Genomic DNA, 16,490 nt, shown 5'->3' with positions numbered 1-16,490 from the left:
CAGGGACATAACTACAAAGGGGACGCCGGGGTGCAGAGGGGGATATATAAATGACGATGGCGACTCAGGGAATGGTCGATTAGCAATCACCATCAACAAAGCTCAAGGGCAATCATTAGAATCATGAGGTATAGATCTGAATACGGATTGTTTTCCCATGGACCATTATATGTTGCATGTTCAAGAGTCGGTAAACCTGACAATCTATTTATATGCACAGACAATGGGACAGCAAAGAATGTTGTATATTCGCAAGTTTTACGTAGTTAAAAACATATATATATATATATATATATATATATATATATATATATATATATATATATATATATATATATATATATCTATCTATATTCACAGGTGGGACATAGGGACACAACTACAATGGCGCGTAACTAATATGGCGCGTAACGACTTACGCGCGCGGGGGGGCTTGGGGGGGGGCGCGAAGCGCCCCCACCAACTAGGTGTTGGGGTGGCGCGAAGCGCCACCCCAACAGCTAGTATATATATATATATATATATATATATATATATATATATATATATATATATATATATATATATATATATATATATCATGCAAAGAGAAATCACCAATAAAACAGCACAACCACAAAAAAAAAAAAAAAAAAAAAAATAGAGAGAGAGACAGAAGGAGAAAAGGAAGACTGTTTTCCTAAATTAGTGATTAATATAGACAAGCACTTGAATGAGGCCTTAACCCTACTCATCCGTACAATCACATAGGTCAAACAGCATAGCCACACACAATCAACCATAAAGAATAATCCATGGACAGGCAGTCATGTCGTCAATAAACATAAGTCGTCATTTACCAAACAATAGAAAAAATAATATAGACAAATAATTCAGAGGCAACACCCAACATAAAGGCTCATCAGGAGAATACATTGGCCTATAAAGGGTTTCGCCACTCTAAATTCTCTACCCAGCACAGTGTTGTGGCTACCACAGAATATCCATGGCATCCCCGCGTCTGGTATCACCCCCAAAATACATGACTATGAAAGAAAAAAAAAACAACAAATGTAAAACAACCAAGTAAAACCAAAACAAGCGTATCCTGTTAATATATCCCTCCCTTTAGCAACAATAGGTAAACTAAATATTATAAATTTTACCAAATCACAAATGTTAACACATTGCAAAAAACCTGAATAAACTAAACGATTATAGAATTCATCATTGCCATGTGGCTAATTTTTAAGAAAATCCGCTCAATTAGAAACAAAATTCAAAATAAATGGCGCTCCGACAACATTTCTCGAACCTCCGAAATTAGTTGAATATTTCTTTAAGTATTTCTAGATAATTCTTTTGATATTTATTTAAAAGTTCGTTATAATGAAAACTAAATTTTTTTAATTGCCAAGTTAATTTATTTGCAGAAAAACCTCGCGATATAAATTTTTGGCTTAAGATTTTACATCTATTTTTAAAATCAATATAATTACTACAAATCCTTGCATAACGAAGTAACTATGGGAAAAACGCTGAATATGTGATATTTGAGTGTATATTACTTTCAGGGAATGGGAAACTAATCACTTCAAAATCAAAATCATCCGTTTTATTATACATTTTAAAACTTAATTTATTATTATCACAAATATTAATATTTAAATCTAAGAAATGATCTTCATGACCAGCGCCATGACTAGGCTCAAGAATAAGCTCTGATGGATATATATTTTTATAATATATATATATATGTATATAAATATATATATATATATATATATATATATATATATATATTTATACATTTACATGTTTCTTCCATAGATCTGGATAATAACCCTCTAAATTTGATATTGCTCCGTTTCTTGTTAAATATATTATTCCATTAATCAACTCCAGTTAAATACAAATTATATTACCAATTATATTAATTTGTTTTACATATTATATTATAACTTTAGCCAACATAGCAATGATATATCATGATAGTTTTGGAGCAAAAAACTCTTTTGAAACTATATGGTCCTATAAAAAGCAACTACAGATCGTCAATTTTGCAAGCCTGTTATTAAATAAGAATTTCGAAATTCGCCTGCAAAGGTAACAGAAAACACTTCCACTTGTTCCAAAAGACGTCCACGAGGCAAAATAACAAACAAAAGAAAGCATGAAAGAAACTGTAGGTCTTGCAATTCCGAAAACTGTGGGAATGGGACGGCTGTAACCAAATGCGCTTGCGTGATTATACTGTACTAGGGATGTAAATAAAAAGTAAGGAACTAAAAATATACGAAAACTACTTTTTACAACTTTTAGAGTATATATATATATATATATATATATATATATATATATATATATATATATATATATATATATATATATACATACACATATAAATATATATATATATATATATATATATATATATATATATATATATATATATATATATATACATATATATACATATACATATATATATATATATATATATATATATAACGATTACTTTTTACATTACTTTGTAAGTAGAAGGTGGGCAAACTACTCGATGCATCTTCATATGCTCTTTCCAAATATGCTAGTCACTTCCATAGCAAATTTCATTTTAAGCCCTTAGACTAAAGCGGACACCTTGTTCCTTCAATATTAAACAGGTTTGAAAGTATATTTTCCACAAAGAAGTCATTCAGACGACGATATTATATGTAAATGTTTAGAAATTCATCGTAAGTATAGCGATGATATCGGAAAACGAAGTATAACAGTCCATGACAACCAGAGCTTTTAGTCGCTAAATCCTGCACTCTCTTCTGATTTTCAATAGTTCTTTCCCTGTGCTTTCAATAAATTTGTTGATGTGCGGAGGGAAAAATGATTATGGTAGGCCAAGAAAATCAAAAAAGTCTACATCGTTTGCCGTTTGAAAGATGCTAAGGCAATGACCTATCTTTACGGTCAATGGGCTACTATGAACAATGATAATGGTATTGTTAGCACTTAAAATTTTTCAAGAAGGTCCTAGAGTATACAATATTATTTGTATTTGGACATTTACGAACCCATATTAAACACGGTGATTATTTGATTTTGTTCATGGTGTGAGGTCTAATGGAATTCTACCTTCAGGAGGGATTTCCCATTAAGTTTTAAATTGATTTAACAAGATTAATGCAGTACTCTCACCTATTGGCTCGGTAAAGGATGACTCTGAACGTACAATCTCCATTCGTACAATTCTCGTATCTTGTAAAATGCAGATAGCCAAACAAGTCCAATATGATGATACGAAGCGTTTATGCAAACATTTTATCGGTTACACCATTTTCAAATAATTAAGAATCTCGATATAGGGATTACATTGTCAACTCATACAATGTCCTATAGAAATTATCAGAGGATACTTTATAGAGTGGGGTTCCATTTACTTTACATATAAGAGAGAAGTCCAAACATTTGAAATTTATACGGGCAACTTGTCCACGATTCTATAGCTCTAGCATTTTTTACAAATGCTAATGCCAGATATGAAGGAATTTCACCATTGATAAATGAAGAGTCGGTGAAGGTGTCTGAACCCATGGCAATATGTCGCTGATCGGTGATTTTATGAGGAACATGTACTTTGATATTATTTCCAAATGCTCTCAGTTTTCTCACTGCCAAAGCAACAGAATTCAAAACCAGTTGCTTTCTTACATGAGGTATTGCCAAGACAAGAGAGATTGTTACATCGAGTGATCTAGGAAGTTCTTTTCGTAAAATGAAATCAGATAGAGCAAGCGTTAATTTTATATTCACCCCAACATTTAGTGGTAAACATTGGGGAATATTAAATATTTGGTGATTTATATTTCCAATTAAATGTCATTCACTAGTTGCCGCCTTTTTAAGTGAATCTGTAATGTCAGTGTCCGTCTTGCATCCATAACAATTGGCTTAAACCTTTAATTCCTTATATGACTCTGATCAACATGTCATCAACATGAACTTTATGTATCTCGTATAGTTTGAGAAATTGTTGCTCGTGCTCACTAGTGTTACATTTATGTTGACACTGATTGAGCAGAACAAATTAAGCAATACACAGTTTTTGTAGGATATTCTATCAGTGAATTGGCATTTCATTGTCAGATTTCATGACTACCACTTGTAAATCTATAAATGCGGAAGATATATCCACGAAACAATCTGATTTGGAATAAATTTGAAAGTGGATGTTTTAAGAGAGTGGTATTTGCGGGTAGAATAGTTCATAGTAACAATTGTTTACACTCAAATCAACATTTTTGTATTGAAGAAGCTTCAAGATGAAGTAATTGATGGATGGGAATCTTTTGTGTGGTAGATATACCATTTCAGTCTAAGAACAAGAATCGTTTTTTATCTAACAATTTTCTTCCTAGTCTTATTCATCTTCTTCCTTGACAAGAGTGATGTCTTCCGTTTCTGACTTGAGTAGACACTGATGAGATAGAGTGTTTCTCGACCTCTTTAAACCTTTCCATTTTATCGCGATTTCAATCGCTCGCCAGGAGTTGCACCAGATCTGAGATTTTCTGAGACAATTTTTGAACGACCTTTGTAATATTTCATTCCATGACCCATTTGTCTATGATCAAGAGTAGCAACATAGCGATCAATCTTAGGACTAACAATTGTCATTTTTCCTTTAGATATCTTGCTTTTGAATGGGTTGAAAATAACATTTAATCATGGCCAAACATTTTGTTATTTCTTAAAGCTCACCTAATTCAGTTCTTAATTTTAACTGACAGAGTTCCAAGTATGGATATTTTACAGTGATATAATAAAGATGCTTTACAATGTAATGATGAATGTGATCTTGACTGGTTTTTCGTTCTAGAACACATAGGAGGGGAACGTTGCTATTAACAACTTTTAATGTTTCAATGAATGAAGCATAAAGAAATATGCAACTCTCTGAGGAAAAAACAGGTAGAGTCAGCGAAAATGACACGATCTATACCACTAACACTTCCGGCACTTCTACCATTGATTATATTCTGTTTAAAACTAAGAAAATCTCTCAGATTATCATTGAGAATAACCTTCCCATTGTCAATGGGTGAAATAATCTAGATCTTGCCCTGTTCCACTTAATAGTTAAATTGATAGGCGTCATTTTTATGAGCAGAGATTCTTCTATTGATATCATGACAAAAATCAGTCACACTACCCAATTCCTTGTCTGGTAATGTGACGAAGGAATATCCACCCGATTTCATTGATTCTATCCAATTTTCGCTAAAGAATGACCAAGAAGAATGACTTCTTGATCTTTTTTCAGGATATTATATGTATTTTTCAGAATACAATCCACAGAAGCAACTTCACACTCACCCCCGAATTTGGCTGTGGAGACAGTTTAGTCCAAAAATCACTTGTTTTATTCAAATCATTGTAGAGCGGATCAGAGACTTTGAACATGAATGTCACATAGACAATATACGGCAATGTTTATGTCTTCAACTGTTACCCATTAATCAAAATAAGAATTATATCCTAGTCAACAAACAAGCAACTGTCTCCTACCCTTTTTGTACGACTCTTTAATATCTTTACAAATTTAGTAGATTTCACGATTATTTTTTAATCTTTTGAAGTTCATAGTCATAAAAATTACCGAGAATCTCTTCTTCTTTCTTGAATTATAGATTATATATTATGGTTTTAGTGTCTAGGATTTTTGTCACTTTAAAAAGTTCACACACAAGTAATTCCTCTGTTACAAATATTAGTTGTTTTATTGATTCAAACAGTATCACCAGCATTGAATTTTTACTTAACAACCTTTTCAGTTGAATATTGCTTAAGAAAAGTTTCAAATGTATTATGATCTCCTCGATGAACTTCATGAGGGATAACATTGAACAGAGATTGGTGGGGGTGTTGATTATAAATTTGCATGATTTTATCTAGATCTTGAATAAAAGGAGCAGTATTTTTCAATGTACAATAGCTCCTAATTAAAAGTCGAATAGTTCTTATTAATCATTCGGCCAATGCAGCCTTTATAGGCCTATGACTATGATAGAGCATTGTTTTATATTTTAACAATACATTCTCTACACGTGGATTAACAAATACACTACCTCGATCCGTTTGAATTTGATTTATTAATGTTGATCAGGAATACTTTTTATAGCCTTAACAACTTCATCACCTCTTTTTATCTACAATGGAATAGTATATGCATAGGGAATAAAGACATTGGTTGCAAGTAGAATATATCTTTAGGGTTTCTTATGACGCCTTTGAATTTCATCTAGAGTTAAAAGATCTGTTTGCATTATATGCAGTGGATAAAGGCTTTAATTCTTTGATAATAATTAAAACGAACCCTATGAACTGGATGTAGAGTGCAACTTAGTTCATTTTGTAGATACTCTCTCGCTAACGCTTTTTGAAGTCCTGTGACTTTAAAAAGTGTGACGGGAGAAATTATACTTCCCACTACACCAATATTTTCTTACACACGGTTCAAACTTTAACCATTTTAACGCAAACATATAGTATAATGTCCGCTACCCTTTTGCATACTAGCGCGTGGTAATGAGTTGATATCAATTCGCCTTCGGTTTTGTCTTACCACAACTGGTTTCACCAAAACATTGTTTCTACTACTAATTGTATTAGCAGTAGGTTTGGTAGTACTTTCCAAGATTGATTCAAAATCTTCTTCTTTGTTTTTTAATGCTGGACTACTAAGTTCCTTTTGTTTCTTTTGAATTTGTTTATTGGCAACTAGACCTTCCGGAAAATTTAATGTGACTAAAAAGTTATACAGATGATTGTCAAATGATAGAAGTCCATTTTTTACGATTTTTAACCATATCATATATTAAATAAAGTAGATTATAACATTTGCCCTTAATTATAATTCGTTTCCTTTTGAATGTATTCTCTTTCCTTTTGATGGGTTCAGACTGTTACTTTCTTCAGGATGTGAATGTCACGATAAGTTTCCAATATTTAACAATATTGGTTCTCTCCCTTTTTTTGTTGTTGTTCGAGAATCTTACAGACATTTCCCTTTTATCGATGATACTTAGATTGACCAGTCTCACTTTATAGAGTTTAGGCCGGTCCACTCGTCCAAGTGCATCTTGAAGCAAAAGTAGTTTTTATCATTGGCAATATTCTCAATATTAATAAATTTACTCAAATTGTCCTCAAAGAGTTCCATTGGTGAAAGGATGAGTTCTATTGGCATCACTTTGTAGGGTTTAGCCATTTTCCTAGAGAAAATTGTTTACAAGTCCTGCAATTATTGGCTGTAAAAGTGTAAAAAGCATACCACCCACATGGAGAAAATGTTTTCTTTTAAAATATTTTCCTTTCCTTTGGCATGCCAGGAAACGTACAATGGAATGATTGGCATTGTCTGTTGCTTAACTACTGATGACATTTAAAATTGTCCTCGGTTAAACTTAAGTAACAGTTCAGATATGAGAATAATGGATTCCTTGTCAATATTATGTTTGAGTATGCTTTCCTAAGTGCCGGTTTTAAACTGCTTAGAGCTAAATATGATTATCAATTTTCATCTAGTTTCTTCAGTGTCATGTTGGTAACTAATGTCCTTTTTTACTGTTCACTGGAAGATATACGGTAATTTCATTGTCAAAAATATCTGTGACTACAAGCAAACCCTTGGGTTTATTCTGACTGAGATCAAATAGAATGTAACCATAAAGTTTATATGTTACAGACAAGAAAGCTTGAATCAAGAACAGTTCTTTAAATGATATAGTAGGTACAATTCAAAGCAAGTTTTCTTATACATTGGCTCTGATAAAATAGATTGTGTAGAAATATGGTTACTGAAATCTGTTCATGATGTAAGTGGACAGTAAACAATTCTAGAATTTTCTGGGACCATTGTTCAATGGATTTAGCTTAATCATCAATAATCCATCAAGAGTTTGGTTGAATGATGTTGAAAACATCAAGTTCCACGATGAAATTTGTGTCTGATGGAATAGACTTTCTTTTATCATTTGACTCTTTCTAAAAACTTTAGCAGTAGTAGATATTTTTCGGGTTTTCCATAAACATTTTATAACGATTTTTTTGTTAAAAGTGTTTTATCCGACATACATGGACCATAAAGAAACAATCTGAATAGTGTTTTAAATTGATACATACTGTTGTTGTCCACAGCAGGACTATATCTAACAGTAAACTGTAGTTGTCTGATGAATAAATAATTTCCCTATCTGACCTAGTACGATGATCAAGAACAACAACAAATACGATTTAGAATAATTCATGTTTTATGGTGACAATACAAGTGTCTTCATACCCTCAAAGAGGTTGCACCTCCCCTGAGTTGTTGGTGATAACTCTGCTAGCCTAAACAAGGATAATATTTGGATTTTTTATTTAAGAAATTAGTACTCTCTTATAAAGTCGAAAAAGGGAACATCAACGGGCTATATTTCCTATCATTTACAACAACTGCATAAGTAATAAAAAATAAAAAATTATTAATACACACACGCACTGATACACACACAAACACACAGACATGCACACATACACACACACACACACATACACACACACACACACACACACACACACACACACACACACACACACACACACACGCACACACACACATACTCACACACACACACACACACACACACACACACACACACACACACACACACACACACACACACACACACACACACACACACACACACACACACACACACACACACACACACACACACACACACACACACACACACACACACACACACACACACACACACACACACACACACACACACACACACACACACACACACACACACACACACACACACACACACATACACACACACACACACACACACACACACACACACACACACACACACACACACACACACACACACACACACACACACACACACACACACACACACACACACATACACACACACACACACACACACACACACACACACACACACACACACACACACACACACACACACACACACACACACACACACACACACACACACACACACACACACACACACACACACACACACACACATACACACACACACACACACACACACACACATACACACACACACACACACACACACACACACACACACACACACACACACACATACACACACACACACACACACACACACAAACACACACACACACATACACACACAAACACAACACACACACACGCACAAACACACTCACATACTTTGACACATACGGACACACACACACAAACGCAAAAACACACACAAAGAAACACACACACACACGCACAAACACACATACACACACAAGGTGGGGAGGGGAGAAAATAAATTCAATTTATCTTACGTTTTCAACTATCTTACGTAACCAACTCCTGAGGGTTTTGGATGGTCTCAACGACATTCAAAAGATTTTCTAGTATTTCACAATCAACAAAACTAGAAGACTGCATTTGTTCTTCAATAAAAATTCTTCAATAGTATATTCAACATCCCTTGTGGGTATTTTTAGTGATGTTGAAGAATATGCATTAGTCTAACATAACAAATATAGTTTTAATAGTCATTTAGGTTCTCCTTCTGTCATGTAGATGAAAGAAAATAGAATGAATAGAAAGAGAACAATATTTATCAATATTTAAAAAAGAATTGACACGTGGCGCATGGCGTAAACTGTACCGAGTGTGGTGGAAGTCTGCGGAAGACTTGACGTTCTGCGGTTACAGCAGGTGGCGGCAGGGAGAGTGGGTTTCCCCTTGAGTTTAATTTAAGGGGGAACTTTGTCATCATTAGCAGCATACTATAGGATTTAGACCTACGAAAGACTTACTACAAATCAGAATTACCCTCTAGCTAATAGTCACTGTGTGAATCCTTTAGAAAAACATATTAGAAATACATTTTTAATATACATATTCATTTAAGATATTGTCTTTTCTCAGCCCTTTTGGGGTAAGCATAGGACAATCACTCCGAGAGAATGTGAAATTCATATTCACCCGTTTTTCAAAGCAAGAAGTATCTAAGAAGTGTACAATCCAAGGTTTTTTGCCTTTGTTGGCTATTTCACTATGGGAGGTTAGGGTGGATTGAAGATCTTCAAGTTCCAATAATTGCCAAGGATTTCAAATAAAGACTTTTTCTGGACCTGTTTTAGGTGATTTTACAACTAAAAACTATAATTTTCTTAAGGAATTTTCTCTTGGTTGTTTCAGTATTATGAAGATTATTGAGGCAGTACTACCTTTTCACTAATGTTTTCACGTTGAACCATAACAATAAATAAGCAAAATTAATACACTAAGCTCTTTTTACATCCATAAGAAATTACACATTAACAATCTGTTGATGTCCAAAGACAACAACGACTTCAAAGGAAAGCTACACCCTTATAAGCTCTTTGGTGAAATGTTTTTAGCTTATTTTATTTTTCACTCACGTTCCTTCTTTTTTTATATTTTGCACCCGCTACTATTAAGAAAATACACAACTGCATATGGGAATTTTTCAATTATAAAGAATTCTCAATATGTTTAATGTATATCAATGTATAAGTTTCCAATACTATTCAAACAACTAGACTGCTAGTCATGCCAACTATGGGAGAACTGTGAAAAGTGTTTTGAGGCGTATGCCAAGCATTTTACCGGCTATGCTAGGCGTGGCCCATTTTTAACCAAGCGTGGTGGAACTGCGTGGCACATGTAGTATTCCAAGATGTACACTAGGTGGCAGAACTGTGTTTGAATGTTACTAAAGTTTGTGTTTAAAGATCTATAAAATTAGTAGCTGCAAATCTGAGGCTAAAATCGTAATTTAAACACGTAAAATCAAAATATACAGATAAAAGATTCACTAACACTATTTGGCTCCTACCAAAGTAGTTACACTGCCTGTATCCTAGTTCCTTCTACCTTATGAAGCATAAACACAAGCACCTCATCATATCCTTCTCTTTACCACTTTTTCTATATTTAGCTTTATAGAATAGTTTATTTTCAGGTTATTCATTATAAATCTGAGATTATTATCAAACAGTTCGTAGTAACGAACTGTAGTAAGGAGCGACCCGGCTCAATAGTAACCAAAACTCTAAAAAAATGAATTTTGATATCAATAGCTACATCAAAAGAATCGCATTTTAATGCTGATTTTAAATATATAAGTTTCATCAAGTTTAGTCTTACCCATCAAAAGTTACTAGCCTGAGGAAATTTGCCTTATTTAGGAAAATAGGGGGAAACACCCTCTAAAAGTCATAGGATCTTAACGAAAATGACACCATCAGATTCAGCGTATCAGAGAACCCTGCTATAGAAGTTTCAAGCTCCAATCTGCAAAAATTTGGAATTTAGTACTTTTTACCAGAAGACAAATCACGGGTGCGTGTTTTTTTTTTCCCAGGGGTCATCGTATCGACCAAGTGGTCCCAGAATGTCGCAAGAGGGCTCATTCTAACGGAAATGAAAAGTTCTAGTGCCCTTTTTAAGTGACCAAAAAATTGGAGGGCATCTAGTCCCCCTCCCACGCTCATTTTTCCCCAAAGTCAACGAATCAAAACTTTGAGATAGCCATTTTGTTCAGCATAGTCGAAAACCATAATAACTATGTCTTTAGGGATGACTTGCTCCCATATAATCCCTGGGGGAGGGGCTGCAAGTTACAAACTTTGACCAGTGTTTACATATAGTAATGGTTATTGGGAAGTGTACAGACGTTTCAGGGGGATTTTATTTTGTTTGGGGATGGGGCTGAGGAGAGGGGGCAATTTTGGAGGATCTTTCCTTGGAGGAATAGGTCATAGGGGAAGAAAAATTCAATGAAAAGGGCGCAGGATTCTCTAGCATTACTATAGGAAAACAATGAAAAATAAACATGAAAACCTTTTTTCAAATGAAAGGAAGAAGTAGCATTGAAACTTAAAACGAACAGAGATTATTACGCATATGAGGGGTTCTAAAAATACTTTAGCATAAAGATCGAGGTATTTAGGAGGAGATAAATACCTTGCTCTTTATGCTAAAGTATTTTTCGTAATTTCAACTATTTATTCTACGGCCTTTCTGATTCAGGGGTCATTCTTAAAGAATTGGGACAAAACTTGCGATTTAGTGTAAAGTGTGAGGTATTAACGAGGGTACAAACCCCCTCTAATACATAATAAAAATATAAGGTTATGAAAGTTTGTTACTTAAGTTAATTCTTAAGTTACGTATATTTTTTACTAATAAAAACGTTCGTTAAAAATTAGAAGTTCTAGTTGCCTTTTTAAGTAACCGAAAAATGGGAGGGCAACTAGGCCTCCTTCTCCACCCCTTATTTCTCAAAATCGTCTGATCAAAACTAAGAGAAAGCCATGTAGCCAAAAAAGGATTAATATACAAATTTCATTTTAATAATTTATGTGTGGAGAGCCAAAACCAAACATGCATTAATTCAAAAACGTTCAGAAATTAAATGAAAAAAAACTAAATTTTTTAGCTGAAAGTAAGGAGCGACATTAAAATCTAAAACGAACAGAAATTACTCCCTATATGAAATGGGTTGTCCCCTCCGCAATCCCTCGCTCTTTACCCTAAAGTTTGACTCTTTGCCACAATTCTACTTTTTAAAACAATTAAAAGCTTTAGCGTAAAGAGCAAGGGATTGCGGAGGGGACAATCCATTTCATATACGGAGTAATTTCTGTTCGTTTTAAGTTTTAATGTCGCTCCTTACTTTCAGCTAAAAAAATTAGTTTTTTTATTTATTCTGATATAAATAAACAGTATGTATACAAAACAAACGTCACTGATCCACCATGACCTCTTGACTATAGCTAAGCTTTAGGGACATAAATATGGGTGTAAAGTCTGTGGTATAGGCTAGCTTTAGTGCCCAAATAAGGTTTGCAATCCGTAGCTGGAATACTAACACTACTAATTATGTGACTTTTGTTGAAACCTGGCAATCTGGATTGAAAACAAAATTGCTGTCGACAGATCAACATCAACTACACACACACACAAAACAGAATATTAAAATCGATTTTCATCACAAATTAAAGTTTTCATTTTTCGTTATAAGCCAGGAATTACATTCTAAACATTTATGTGATAGCACCTAACATTCAAATTAATGCAAAAATCATTATAATATACATGGAAGGTCAGACTCCATTGTAGTCTAGAACATATGTTCATGTATAAGAAGAGCACCACATCTTATGTCCAAAGACATTGGACTATCAAATAACGCATACTTCACTCTTTTTTCTAGGTCAAGCAATTAATTTGAGAAATTATTTTTGTGAGCTGTATATACCAGCAAACAATTGACTTTCCTGGACTTTGACAGAATCACCAGCCCTCACAAATAAAAACAGTGTACAAAACGAAGTAAAAGACGAAAAATTCAAAAGATACTGAAATTGAAGTTAAGTCTTTAAAGGTCTATTTTGTTTTATTCTTTCTTTGTATTTTAATTTTGTTTTTTGCCTTCTATTATAATTACGAAAAACAATATTTTGCAAAATGCAAAGAGTATTACTGAAACTCGAAACAAGCGGAAAGTAATTATAGAAAGTATTCTGGGTAAAGGCAGAAAACAATTCATATGAATGACCAACAAATGACAAATATTTACGATCAGGAATAAAAAAGTGCAGCCTGAAAAAAAAGGAAAATATGATCAACCCGGAATTGATTCAATAGCTAGAAACATGTCTCCTATGTTATTACTTTTTTCTCAGGGGCTTCATTCAAAACATATGATTGTATCAAGTTGGAGAAGAACTCATTTTATCTTAAATTCCAAGCTCTAGCGTCATTTTTAAGTAATGAAACATATCAAAAGAACCTGCAAACTCTTTATCACCCCATGTGCCCCTGTTAAACCCTGTGGCCCCAAATAGCAAACCTTGAAAATTATAATGCAGCCATTTTAAGGAGAAGAGACATGCCCCCTAAGGACGATTAAAAAATTGTAATTTTATGGACGAGAGTTTCCAGTTATCCAAATAAAACCTATAAAAAACAGCCTTATGCTAGACACATTTAAATAGAAAGGAGTAAGATTTGAAGAAAATTAGTCTACCATCAGTAGAAGGATAAGCCTTCTTGTAATTAGAATTATAGAACAGCTACCTGCGATATACCTGCACACTGCGTTTTTAGTTATTTTCGGTAAATAGCACGCAGCATACGTATGTAATAAACAATATGAACCATTTGAAAACAATTTGTATGCCTCTTCTCTAACTCCCTTAGACGAACAGTTTACCAGCTCCTTTTCTAGTCCCCCTTCTTTGGACAGTGCATTAGCTCCCCCTCTGACTCCTCTTTGGTTGAAAGTAAATGGTTTTCGTATAGGAACTCTTGGGCTATAGAACTAGTTAGCCATTGCCTAAAACCAGAGTGAGCCAAATGCCTATTTCACAATTATTCTTAGAATACCTCCATTGTCAATATCAAAGGTTTTGAAGTTACTAGTTACAAATCTGAGGCTAATATATCCCAATCAAAGTCTAAAATCAAAACATTCTTGCACTAAATGTTTTTGAATGTCACTAAAGTTTGTGTTAAAGATCTACAAACTTATTAATTACAAATCTGAGCCTAAAATCGTAATTTAAACTTTTAAAATCAGAATACACAGGTAAATGATTCACTAACACTATTTGGCTACTACTAAAGTAGTTACACTTCCCGTAGCCTAGTTGCTCGCACCTCATGAAGCATCAACACAAGCACCTCATCAAATTCTCTTTACCACTTTTTTTATATTTAACTTTTTAAGAATTGTTTATTTTCAGGTTATTGATTATAATCTGAGACTAATCTTTTAGTATCGAAGTCGAATATCCAAATACCCTTGCACAAACAGTACCTGAATATCTTAACACTTATACATTACTACTTTCTATGATTCGCCGCATCATTTTGAAACAATATAAAAAATGGCTAAATACTTTATGTTTGGTTTTATCTTGTTAGTTATGAAGGTTGGTCATTTTGTCTCCATCACTTATCATTTTCCGTAAATACTTTGTTAGAATTTAAAATCTCCAGCCACCTTCTAACTTACTGATGAAAGAAACTAAATAGCTTACATTTTTTTCTTTTTGGGTGTGAAGGGCTGACGATTTTAGGTTATTAGGTTAGGTCCGAATTCAAAGGATCATATTCCAAAGCCATTTTTTAGTTTCTTTTCACGACCAAACCTTTGAAGTTACTACCAGGAACAAGCATCATAACACTTCAAAAACTGATATTGCTCCTCTGAAATTTTGACTTAAATTAATCAAAAATAAAATTAAACTAAGCAACTCACATTTTTCCCTTCTTTTTGGTACTGAAGGACCGAGGTTTCCTCGCAAGTCTTTCAGTTTTAAGAAATCAGATTCCGAAGTTATTTCCAAGGCCTCTTGACTGCTGAGCCCTGAGCTTATTGTGAACAACAGGCCATATAAGAGACTAAAAACTAATGGTATTCGTCTGGACATTTTGATCTCACTGTCAGCTCTGGTTTACTAAAGATTTGGCTTATCTTAATCTAATTTGGTAGCGTTTATTCATTAATATAATTTACGATGAGAATTTAAAAAACCATCTGGTATATTATAATCGATATTTGCGATTGTAACTAACATATGGTAAACTAAAAATAGTAATGCTCGCAGTATGGTAACCTTCTTTTAATTCTTATGAACTATAAAAGAACAAGTCAACTCAAAAAAGGAGGAATTTCTATAGATATTGAAAATTGAATTTACGAAATATGGGTATATTTTGCCTACATGACCGATAGCTGTTATCTACCTGCAAAATTAAAGAAAACTAAAAAAATCAAAATAAATTATAAAAATATATAAGAAATATTTAAAAAACAAATTTAAAGAGCTACGTGAGGCACTCAAACCCCAGACTATTTCCCAAATCTTGACTAATGATGGACGTGTTGTAGCAATGTAATAGTTAGATAACTTTGAAGGTCACACTGCCTTTCCATGACGAAAATATAACAGTTAAAAATAGGGATGAAACCTTTTAATTGACAGTGAAACAAATATAAAAATTTTAAACTGGTTTTATTACTGCTGATGATGGACACTGTATGTGTGTCCGAAATATTTAATTTAAAAAAAATTACATTTGTTTCACTGTCAATTAAAAGGTTTCATTCCTATTTTGAACTGTTATATTTTTGCAATGTAATACTTTTTAACCCAAATCACCCAAATATTTAATAAATAAATCATGACTAATGAAGGAGGTGTTGCGGCCATGTAATACCTTTTGAAAACACCTCCAACTACTAAGCAACTATTTGGGCATTAAAATTGTTGTTAAGTAGGCCATAGATACTAAACTTAAGCTAAATAATAATCTTTCTCGAAATAGAGATGTGGGGGGATACTCACTCAATAATTTATGTGTAAATTTAATTAAAAATGACGTAACAAATTAC

The 16,490-nt window shown here is 33.4% G+C and overlaps 1 protein-coding gene across 1 annotated transcript in view; it reads right to left on the bottom strand.

Annotated features, from left to right (window-relative positions):
- The window catches only part of LOC136036946 (uncharacterized), a 79,063-nt gene extending 63,488 nt beyond the window's left edge, over positions 1-15,575 (bottom strand). The window contains exon 1 of the mRNA XM_065719335.1: positions 15,354-15,575. Coding sequence (XP_065575407.1) covers positions 15,354-15,525 — 172 coding nt within the window. The 5' untranslated portion in view covers positions 15,526-15,575. The remainder of the gene's footprint in view (positions 1-15,353) is intronic.
- Positions 15,576-16,490: the final 915 nt, after the last annotated feature.

The sequence above is a fragment of the Artemia franciscana genome, chromosome 16 (assembly GCF_032884065.1).
Source record: "Artemia franciscana chromosome 16, ASM3288406v1, whole genome shotgun sequence".
NCBI classification, from domain to species: Eukaryota; Metazoa; Arthropoda; class Branchiopoda; order Anostraca; family Artemiidae; genus Artemia; species Artemia franciscana.
This window is presented reverse-complemented; position numbering and strand designations above follow the sequence as displayed.